General features: G+C 52.1%; 2 protein-coding genes across 5 annotated transcripts; one reads left to right on the top strand and one right to left on the bottom strand.

The window, feature by feature from the left end:
* Nucleotides 1–543: 543 nt before the first annotated feature.
* LOC148108264 (uncharacterized) lies at nt 544–3,739 on the bottom strand. 3 transcript variants are annotated; one of them, XM_087870778.1, is made up of 4 exons: nt 3,511–3,739; nt 2,873–3,031; nt 2,709–2,753; nt 544–1,582 (listed from the first exon to the last, which is right to left on the bottom strand). In XM_087870778.1, exons 1-4 carry the CDS (start codon nt 3,625–3,627, stop codon nt 1,328–1,330), a joined length of 576 nt encoding a protein of 191 aa, XP_087726904.1. In that variant the 5' UTR covers nt 3,628–3,739; the 3' UTR covers nt 544–1,327. The 3 variants fall into 3 exon arrangements, with proteins under 3 accessions (XP_087726904.1, XP_087726907.1, XP_087726906.1); XM_087870781.1 differs by having other exon boundaries at nt 2,954–3,031; XM_087870780.1 differs by lacking the exon at nt 2,709–2,753.
* A 1,386-nt stretch (nt 3,740–5,125) lies between these two features.
* RPS16 (ribosomal protein S16) lies at nt 5,126–7,818 on the top strand. Of its 2 annotated transcripts, XM_045785597.2 has the most exons (5): nt 5,126–5,282; nt 5,415–5,516; nt 7,226–7,322; nt 7,430–7,477; nt 7,608–7,818. In XM_045785597.2, the coding sequence occupies exons 1-5, from the start codon at nt 5,235–5,237 to the stop codon at nt 7,751–7,753; spliced, it is 441 nt and encodes a 146-aa protein (XP_045641553.1). In that variant the 5' UTR covers nt 5,126–5,234; the 3' UTR covers nt 7,754–7,818. The 2 variants fall into 2 exon arrangements, with proteins under 2 accessions (XP_045641553.1, XP_045641550.2); XM_045785594.2 differs by having other exon boundaries at nt 7,226–7,477.
* Nucleotides 7,819–11,070: the final 3,252 nt, after the last annotated feature.

The following is an 11,070-nucleotide window of genomic DNA, read 5'->3' as shown; positions in this document are numbered from 1 at the left end:
AATCAGAAACTTTTAAAACACATTGCTAAAATTTCTTGCATAAGCATTGAGACATCTGGATTCAACTGACAGAAATTTAATATGCACCTAGTTACAGGGTAGTATGGTGTGGTTGGGCCACCAGCTGGCTCACAGCTACCGGGGAATGACTACACCACAGGTGCGTGTCTGTGTAAGCACATACTCCTGTCCCAGACTGGGGAGGGGCTGATCACTCTATAAAAATGTTTCCCCTTCTGTAAGCTCGGTTCCTTTAAACAGCAGCTCTTCAAAATAGGATTCCAGATATAAAGTGCCTATTGACATTGCTACAGGAAGACATTTACTCCAGGGACGAGAAGGAACAGTAAATTCCTCCCCATAGAATATTCTTCCTTGGTATGTCAGTGGTTCTTAACGCTCAACCGCAGAGGTACATAAGAAGATGCAAGAAGAGCGCTATGCAGTGGAAACAACCCAATATCCATCATGAGGACGGTGGATAAACAAATTGGGGTGTGTCTATACAAGGGAATAGTAATAAACTGCTGATAGGCACATGAATGAATCTCAAAAACATCATATTGAGTGAAAGAAGCCAGACACTAGCATATAATATATATCAATATTACAATCCCATTCCTGTGAAACTCTAGAAAAAGCAAAACTGATCTATACAGACAGAAAGCAGATTAGTGGGTGTCTATGGCTGGAGGTGAAGGTTGGGAAGGGGCATGAGGGATGCTTTGGAGTGATGGATGTGTGGCTGTGTGTATACATTTGTCAGAACTCATGGAAATGTACACTTAAAATGTATGCTTTTTACTATATGTAAATCACACCTCAATGATGTTGATTTTAAAACTATGATGTTCAGGATCCACCAGAGACCAATTATCAAAAGCTCTGGGTTGGGGCCTAGCCATCAGTATTTCGTCAAAGCTCTCCAGGTGGTAATTATTTGCAGTCAGGGACTTGAGGTACAAGGCTGTCCCTGTGTTCTAGCGGTGGAATCCCTAGATTCTAACCTAATCCCTAGGTTAGAAGACACCTGTGGTGTCCCTTCCTGGAAGAGGAGACAGGGGGGAGTATCTAAAAGGGAGAATAGGGGCAGATGCGGGCCAATTTATCTAACCCTCCCACCCCAGGAGGTCAGAGACTTCAGGCTTTGGATCTTATTTTCCTCCTTTTCTCCTCTTCCCCTTGGCTCCTTGGGCTGCACATGAAGTCCTCTGGCCCATAAGGAGAAGGCTTAGGACTGGGAGCTGGGGCTAGAGACCAAGTCCTCTCTGTCCTTCTCTCCTCCCAGCCTCTCCAGCAGTACCAGGGAGTCTGTGTCCTCTCAGGCTCATGCTGAGGGCCGGTGCCTAGCACAAGCCCCCTGTAACAACTCCAAGAGTTTGGCCAGAAAGAGTGCGACAGGTCTCTGGGGATGTCCTTCGCAGGGTGGACAAGGGCCCTGGCCTGTCACCCACAGCCGGGACCCCAGTGCATCCAGCAGACGCTGTAGCCGGAACACGGCAATCCCCAAGGATGGGCCCTCTTCGAACCGGATCACAGACAGCTCCAGCCGGAAGCACCCTAGAGTCTCAGCAGGACACACCTGTGGGGACAGAGTGACTTGGTGTCTCTGGGCAAGGATCTGATCCCAAATCCCCAACCTCAGGGTTTCTGGACCATGGCCTGGGATAAGCCCCTTCACCTCTTTGGCCCTCAGTTTCCTCATCTGTAAAACAGAACTCTGAAGATTTCTTTTTTTTTTAAGATTTTATTTATTTATGTGACAGAGATACAGCCAGCGAGAGAGGGAACACAGCAGGGGAGTGGGAGAGGAAGAAGCAGGCTCCCAGCGGAGGAGCCCGATGTGGGACTCGATCCCAGAACGCCAGGATCACGCCCTGAGCTGAAGGCAGATGCTTAACGACTGCGCCACCCAGGCGCCCCAGAACTCTGAAGATTTCTACCTTCAGGGCTGACGCTAGCCTATACCTAGAAAATGACACTTCTTTCTTTCTTAAAACACTTGGAAGTGCTTGTTAGAACAAGATACATTACTGCTGTCTACCAGAAACTGACAAATATATCCAGGGTATGAATACTGCCCTTGGTGGTGTGGGATCCTTGTGCAGTGTACATTCTTCACATCCATACGCGGTGGCCCTATCTACCTCATAGGGTCAGCGTGAAGACTAAATAAGCTAATATACTTAAAGCATTTAGACCAGTACCTGGCGGACGCAGCACTATTTAAACATAGCTATCATCATCACCACCATCATCATCGTTTGTTGCTATGTGCCAGTCGCTGTTCTAGGTGTTGGGGACAGCATGGGGCGCCTGGCTGGCTGTCAGCCATCCAACTCTTGGTTTCAGCTCGGGTCATGATCTCAGGGTCATGGGATTGAGCTCTGCATCAGGCTCCACACTCAGTGGGGAGTCTGCTTGGGATTCTCTCCCTCTCCCTCTCCCCACTGCTTCTGTGCATGTGCGTACTCTCTCTCTCTCTCTCAAATAAATAAATAAATAAGTAAATCTTAAAAACAACAACAACAACAGCAGGTGTTGGAGACAGCAGTGAACGAAACGTATTTGTGAAGGCTGGGAGTTGGGTCAGCAGCTGGACAGCCAGAATACCAGCCCCACTGCCTCCTGCCCCCGACGTGTGTTTTGAGCCTAGTGGATTCTCCCTAAACTTCCAAGGTCCAGTAAGGAGCTAATGAAATACTCACCGAGAGATCATCTGGGGTGTAGAGAGTGCCATCATTTTTGTTTCCCTATAATTTGGGTCAGGGAGAAGGATCAGATTTTGGAGGGGAGAGCCTGACCCTTCTTCAAACATGCCCCCCCACCCCCTCCCTGCCAGTCTGCTGGCTCTCCCCTCCCTCCTCCTCACCAGCATCTTCATGATGGCAACAAGGAAGTAGAAAGGCTCCCGAGGACAGAGGGGTGATCCTAGGCCTCCCAAGGGCCGTACCAGCAGGAGGATGGTCCAGAGAGGCCACACGGGCACCCTGCCCACTCCCAAGGCTTTCTCCGGTCCCAGCTCAGCGTCCTGGAAGCAAGAAGTACAGAAGGAGCAAGTTAGAAGACTGGAGTGTCCTGACCCCTTCCTGCCCAGCTCCACTCAACCCACAGATACTCAGGGAGTGTTCTCCAAGAGGCCGGGGAAGATGGTCACCCTGCAGTAGGGAGGGTCCAGGTCAGAGGGTTTCCTGACACCTCTCCCCCACCCCCCCACCCCCCACAGGAAGATATAAGACTCAGCAAGGGTAGGAGGATCAGTTCAGAGAGATTGGAGGATATGGGGAAGTCCCGTCCCACCCCCTCCCCCAACAGTTCCATAGAGCAGTACGGAGTGTGTGAGAGTGCATGAATTCCGTGGCCTGTCTTCTCGTTGGAAAACACCCCTGCGAGGCTTTATCTGTGTTTGCAGGTGCATATTTGGGGGGCTTTGCTGTCCTTTCTACTTCTATTTCTGTATCAAGTATTTCCATATTTCAAATAACTTGGAATCTCCATGCTTCCCTGTACCTGTCTGTCTTCTTTCTCTGAGGGCTGGCCTCTCTGTCTCCGAATCGCCGTCACTTGTGTTTTCTGGGTCCATCTGTAATTGCCCCTGTGTCTTATCTTCTTTCTCCTCTTCTCCATTGGCCCCTTTGTCTTTCTCCTTCATGTGTGTCTGTCTCTCTTGTGCTGTGTATCTGTCTGTGTGTCCCCCCAGGTCAGCCTCTGGGTGCTCCCTCCCTCCACCTCTCCCCTCTCTCACCCTTTTGGAGCTGGACTCTGGGCTGGAGGATCCTCCCTCCTGCCACAGACCCACCCACCAACCTCCACCCATCTCCACCTTCCGGACGCAAGGTGAGTCAACAGGACCCTTTGAACCTTGGACCTCTGACTCAGTGCTGCCAGGGAAACTGAAGCGACCGTGGGCTCTCTGCAACTCTGAGATAGAAACCTTTTGACTGGGAAGGGTGTATCCTGAGTGTGGGGGCAGCAAAGGGGCAACTCAATCCTGAGATTCCTCAGATGGGATGGCAGAGGAGGGGGGATGCTGGGGATGGAGAATTCTGTGGGGGAGGAGCCTAGAGAGTAGGGTGATTTGGGGGAGGGAATGAAGAGATTATTTGAAGGATCCTGGAGAAAGAGGGATTTCAAGGGTAGGGACCCTGAAGGGAGCATTCTGGAGGGAGGGTCTCTAAGGAGTGGAGAATCGAGGGGAAGCCAGTTGCTGGGAAGAGGAGGCTCTGAAGGGAAAGGAATTCTTGGGAAATGTAATTTTGAAGGAGGGGGCTCTGAAAGCGAGAGATTTTGTGAAAGGGGATTCTAGGGGCTGTTCTGGGAAAGGTGGATTGCGGGCAGAGTGGAGGAAGATTCGGGGAAAGAGGAAGTCTGGGTTAGGGCTCTGAAGAGGGGGATTCAGGGAAGAGGAAACTCTAAAAGGAAGGAAATTCTGGTGAAAGATGGATTCTGCACGAGGAGCGCTAAAAGGAAAGATTCTCGGAGAGGACTCTCGGAGGAGATGGGTTCTGAATCCCGAATCTGGAAATCCTGCTTGACTTCCTGCTGTGGGTTCTGATGGAGGAGGATTTGGGGAGAAGGGTGTCTAGAGAGCAGGATGGAGTACAGGGGAGGATGATGACCAGTGGTAAGGGGTAAAAGGAGCCTCTTTTTTTTTTTTTTTTAAGATTTTATTTACTTATGTGACAGAAAGACAGCCAGCGAGAGAGGGAACACAGCAGGGGAGTGGGAGAGGAAGAAGCGGCTCCCAGCGGAGGAGCCTGATTTGGGACTCGATCCCGGAAAGCCAGGATCACGCCGGAGCCGAAGGCAGACGCTTAACGACTGCGCCCCCCAGGCGCCCCCCAAAAGGCGCCTCTTTAGAGGAGGATGAGAATCGATCTTAGGGTAGAGGAAGATGATTATTAAAGAGCCGAAATGCAAATGAACCGGTGACCAACAAGCACCGAGACTGTGAAGAACAGCCCGCCCTCACCCTTCTTCCGCGATTGCTCCCAGAGCACTTCAGGCCTCGCCCCTTCCGCTCCCAGGTCCCGCCTCCTCCGGTCCTGGGCCCACCTTCCCGCCGCTCTTCCGAAGTCCCGGCCCCTGGCTGCAATATGAGCCGTAAAGCGCTCTCTCGTCGCGACGCAGCACCCAAAGCGCCTGCGCAGACCCTGAAAAGCGGCCGGGGTGGCCCCGCGTTTTCCTTTTCCGGTTGCGGCGCCGCGCGGTGAGGATCTCTTACGTTCGCAGTCATGCCATCCAAGGGTCCTCTGCAGTCCGTGCAGGTCTTCGGACGCAAGGTAGGTCGGGTGCCCGATCAGAGGGGCTGAGGGAGGCCGGGGTCTGTAGGGGCCTACAGGGAGGTTCTGGGGTCGATATGGGAGTCGGGGCCCGAAGCTCACGTGGCTCCGCTTGTCCCCCGCTTTCCACAGAAGACGGCCACAGCCGTGGCGCACTGCAAACGGGGCAACGGCCTCATCAAGGTGAATGGGCGGCCCCTGGAGATGATCGAGCCGCGCACGCTGCAATACAAGGTGCTGGCATTGAGGGTGGGCGTTTGGGATGAGTGGAGGGCTTTAGAGAGAGAGAGGTTTAAATAAATGGGTTCCTGGAATTCATTGGTCTTGGAAGCTGAGGGATCTGGTATCAACAGTGGGATCTTTAGAAGCTGAGTTGGGGACAGAAAAAGGGGCATTTGGAGATAGAACTGGATTTTCGGGGGGTTCAGATATTGTGATAAAAGAGTGGACGGAGTGAAAACGTGCAGATTAAAAGGCTGCTTTCAAAACTGGGACATTTGGAAGTTCACTTATTTGGGGGAACGAAGGGCAAAGGGAGTTTGTGCAGCCTGGTTTCTTGCAGTAAGTTAAGGGGGGACGTGTGTTGTGTTTACAATCTAAGGTCTCTTCTCTCTTAGAGTATACAATCTCTGAGGACAGAAATCAGTTGGTTTCTTAAAACATTGTATTTAAAAGTAGAGTTTGGACATTGTAGGTGCTTAGTGATTAAATATCGGAAGAACAGGAAAAGAATTTGGGTTTGTCGTGCTTTGCTGTGAAAGGGGTTCCTCCCCTGCCCCTTGGCCTCAATTTCTTTTCCTTTCTTTTCTTTCTTTTTTTAATAGTATTTATTTGACAGAGACACAGTGAGAGAGGGAAGCAGAGGGAGTGGGAGAGGGAGAAGCAGGCTTCCCGCTGAGCGGGACCCTGGGATCATGACCTGAGCTGAAGGTAGAGCTTAACGACTGAGGCACCCACGTGCTCCTACTGTGTTTATTCTTATCGATTGTCAGTTATACGAAGGTTTTACTTGTGTAGACTGTGTTGAGTGCTGGGGAGACAGCAGTGACACAGGTGTCCCCAAGCCCTGCCCTCATAGGGCTCCTAGTCCAGTGGAGGAGGCAGACTGGACCCAACACCAGACACTGCTCAACTTAGTTTGGGCTGGGATGGGGGAGCCCAGAGGAGGCTTCTGCCTGGGTGGAAGGATCAGGACTGAGATGGGAATCTGTGAGCTGAGACCTAAAGGAGGTAAAACGAAAGCATCCAGGCACCTGCAAAAAATCTAGAGTTGACCCGGGGAGAGCACGGCACAGGTTGGTGTAGTATTGTTGTAATTTGGAAATGGGAGGCTCAAAGGACTGGGAGGAGAGCTCAGTGGAGGAGGTACTGGACGTGGCCCAGGAGTGGCTTTTCACGGTTTTCGGCAGCCTTGGTGGCTGTAGAGGTTTGCCTTGTTGAGCTAAAGTGACAGCACTCTCTTTTTTTTTTTTTTTTTTTTAAGTTTTTTTAAATTTATTTGACAGACAGAGGAAACACAAGCAGGGGGAGAGGGAGAAGCAGGCCTCCTGCTAAGCAAGGAGCCTGATGCGGGGCTTGATCCCAGGGCCCTGGGATGATGACCTGAACCGAAGGCAGATGCTTCCCCGACTGAGCCACCCAGGCGCCCTAAAATGCCAGCACTCTTTAAGAACCAGTGCTAGAGATGAGGACTCTGAGGTCCAGAGGGACCAAATACGAGGGCTCAGCTCAGGTTGCCTTCCGCAGCCTCATCGGTCTTCAGATCCTCCCTGCTGTCTTGGCCGTGCAGAGGGGTCTGCAGTGACGCTCTCCTCCTCGTCCACTGGTGCTCTGACGTCTGTGGTGGCAGAAGTTATTCGGAGAGAAGGAGTCAGGTGCTCCCTGAGGTGGCTCTGGTGCGCGGGTTGTGATCTAAAATCCTCTCATGCCCCCTGTTCCTCCAGCTACTGGAACCTGTTCTGCTTCTGGGCAAGGAGCGATTTGCCGGGGTGGACATCCGAGTCCGAGTGAAGGGTGGTGGTCACGTGGCCCAGATTTACGGTGAGTCCCAGGAACGTGGGGGCCGGGTCGGTGGCTCTGAGAGCAAGGCCCTGCTCTTGAGCCTTCATAAAGCTGGTAACACTCTCCTGTGTGTATTTCCCTCACAGCAATCCGCCAGTCCATCTCCAAAGCCCTGGTGGCCTATTACCAGAAATGTGAGTGAGAATGGCTCCTTCCCGACGGGTGGGCGGGTGGCAAGCGGAGGACCGGCCCCCATCTGTAGCCCCAGACAGTAGGAGGGCGCTTCCATGGCTACCTCAGTCTTCACTCTTTTTTCATCCCCAGACGTGGATGAGGCTTCCAAGAAGGAGATCAAAGACATCCTCATCCAGTATGACCGGACCCTGCTGGTAGCTGATCCCCGGCGCTGCGAATCCAAAAAGTTTGGCGGTCCTGGTGCCCGTGCTCGCTACCAGAAATCCTACCGATAAGCCTGTCGTGAGGATGAGGGTTCATCTTTATAATAAACAATTGTCACGGGACTTAAGATTTCAAAGATCGTGCTTTGGTCATTTGTGGTGGGTCTCGGACTAAAAGAAATGCAAAAAACACCCCAGCCCAATGCCAGTCTGGATCATAATCCTTTCCAGAAGACACTACCCCAGGGTCAGTGTGGATGGGTGGGAGAGGCACGTGGCAGCAGGCCTGCTCCCAGTCTCCCTGCACCTCCAGTAGAGTCCAGTGTGCAGGCACAGTGGAGGCCGAGTGGTTCTGGGGCATTGGTTGTGTGGGGTGTCCTTGTGGGTTTGTCTTTTTTCAGTCCCTTTGCCTCTGTTGAAATGGCATGTTGAGGAGCAGTGGAAGGTGTAAGATAAGTAAACTTGAATACAAAGACAAGAGAACCCTCCTGGGTGCGTTCTGAAGTCAACCACTAAGAGCCGTGCCTGAATTGGAAAGGAGTTTTTCCTAATGCCAGCCTATAGGGAGACAGGCTTGGGATGCAGCGGAGGGGGCGTCCCCCTGACTGGTTCATCTTTCAGGATGTCAGCACTTCCTCCTGGGGAACAGTCCCAGTTACACTCACTGTGGTGACTGTCTTTACAGGGCTCAGCACGTGTGTCTGAGGACTTGTTCATCTGTTATGTGTGCCGTGTAGTAAGAGCCAACACGTAGCGGGCTCTCATTTGCTACTCCTGGGCTACACAGGACATTTCCATTGTCGAAGAAAGTTCTGTGGGACAGCACTGGTGTCTGTATAGGGAAGTCAAGTGTTGCTTGTGGATTCAGTTACCTTTGGTCCTTCCCCCGCCCCTCTGTGTTTCTGCAGGAAGCCAGTGAGCTTCCTTGAGTGGGCTCTGCTCACATGAGCCTTGCAGCCAGCCTGATACCTCGGCTGTCTGTCCCCAGGCGGGGTCCCGCACTGCTCTCCCTGCTGCTGGGGGTGCTGGCAAGAACACTGGGTGGCAGTTGGACATTGATGGGGGGGGGAAAGTGTTACAATTTTTTTTTTTTTTTTTTTAGTAAGAGAAGGAACTTGAAATTTACTGTCCGGTTGCCCTTTTTGTATGTGCCCCACTCAGAACAGTAGGCACGTGTGGCTGGCATACTGGGCTCCCCAGATGAGAGAACATTTCCGTGGTGAGGAGAAATCTACAGGACAGCACTGATGCACAGGGAGTAGATGACAGTGCTGCTTGTGGGCCAGTGGGGTTGACCGGCACTAACTAGGTGCCCAGCTAAGCACCGTTCCTGTGAGGTTAGCGGCAGGCAGACGCCGGGTAAGAAAATTAGCCTAGTGGTCACGTAACTGCAGCTCGCCAAGTTTTGCGTTGGAGATGTGGTTAATGGGTTAAGGGTTAGGCTGGCATTAAGCTAAATGTCCCAAAAAGGGCAGCAGGGCACTATCCTCCCACTTTTGAGCCTGATGCAAGTATGGCTTTAGGGAAGGCTGGGCCGACTTCAGTGGGTGGACTGTGGGCTGGGGCTGTGAAGGAGAGGAGTCTGGCAAGTGGGAATAAGGGAGTCCAGCGGGCAGGGATCGGGAGGGGCAGAAGCCAGCCTGGTGTCCGTGGTTTGGAGACCCCCTCCTTCCGGGGCTCCTGGCTCCCCGCCAGAGGCACAGCTGGGATGCATCTTGCATCTGGAAAGGCAGAGCGGGCTCGCCTCTCTATCCCCGCTGGAGGCTCTGGAGTAGACAGCCCCTTTCTCCCTCCCTGCCGCCTCCTCAAATACCGGGAATTCCGGCGCCACTGGGAGCCCAGGCCAGGCTGAGAACTTTCCTTCAGCTGGGAATGTGCAGCTGGGGGCGGAGGAGGGGAGCGCCAGCCTCAGTCCTGACCTCAGGCAGGCTGCAATGGAGGGGGCCCAGGCCCTGCCGTGTGGCTTCGTAACCATCCAATAAATGACTGAATGGAAGCCAGCAGCTAAGGTTTATTGAGCCAGGCCTCGTTCTGGCTACCTGACTCCCTGAGGGTCGCCTAGGGCCCTTGGAGCACGAGGCTGTAAGCCTTATCTGGGAGGGAAGTGGTTCCCTAAGCATGCCTGACACAGGACAGACACTTAACAGTGTGGACTCCAGCTAGGCCGTGTGGATCTGAGTTCCAGCTCTGCCCCTTCCTAGCTATGTGACTGGGCAAATCCCTTCCTCTATGCCTGTTTGCTCCTCTCTAAAGTGAGAACCAGAAACCACCCTCACGTGCCTTTTAGGGACACTGGGAGGATTCAAAGGGAATGAGTTCACATATAAGGTGACTAATGCCCGTGCTATGCAGTTAGTACTCAATATTCTCTCCACCTTTTTTTTTTCCCCTGTTAGCTGATTCTTAAAATTTCAGATTCCTGGACTCCCGCCCTGGAGATTCTAATTCCATAGGCTGGAACTAGATCCAGGATCCTGGGGGGATCTGTCAGTTGAACAATGCCCCAGAGTCAGAGACTCATATACATTTGGGAAGTGAGGCTGTGCTCACTGAATCTCTACAGTGATCTTAGAAGGCAGGTACTGTTGTACAGTTTCTCAACTGGCACAGTTGAGAAAACCCAGACTGAGGTCATACACCAACTAGAAAAGTCAGCATTTGAATTCGGCTGTGACAATGTGGTGCCTCAGAATTCCAGGAAAAATAAGACAATGTGCTAAGTACAAGAGGTTTAGCGTTCGATCAATGAAGCCAGTATTACCAAAGAAACTGCTTAAATTCTGCTGCTCACCCGGCATGCCACTGCTGGGAGGGGGCAGAATGATTCAAACATAAAAGCCTTTGTCTCTGACCTGAATTTCTTTCTTGGGGGTGGGGGCACGCTGAGGCATTGGAGAGGTCCCAAACTAGAGCGAGGGGGTGTGTAGGTGGGCACAAGAACTGGAACATTCGTGTGTTGTGGAGTGAGAAATCAGATGTGGAACAGACTTCCTAGAATTCCGAACCCAATTCACTCTGGTGTTAGTGTGGAACAGTCTCTGAAATTTCGCAGCACCAAGAACCAGAAGAATCTGAGCAAGGAGGGATGGATGGATGGCAGAGAACGTTGGGTGGTTGTGCTGACGGATTAGATGGTTGAGTGAATGAGATGTACGAATGGGTAAACAAATAATGGAGGGACAGACAGACGGATGGAGAGGGTTGGTTGGACTAAATGGACAGGTGGGGTAATGGAGGAATGGACTGATGGATGAATGGGTATGAGAATGGAGGCAGGATGATGTATGGATGACTAGGGTAGAGAGGACTAAACCAATAGCATATGGACTGGAAAATGGGACAGGTAGCCAGGGAGATGGACAGACAGCTGATGGACAGACAGAGATGCT

The sequence above is a fragment of the Ursus americanus genome, chromosome 21 (assembly GCF_024610735.1).
Source record: "Ursus americanus isolate L20-20 chromosome 21, mUrsAme1.1.p, whole genome shotgun sequence".
NCBI lineage: Eukaryota > Metazoa > Chordata > Mammalia > Carnivora > Ursidae > Ursus > Ursus americanus.
Note: the sequence above shows the minus strand (reverse complement) of the source record. Positions and strands in the feature narration are given on the sequence as shown.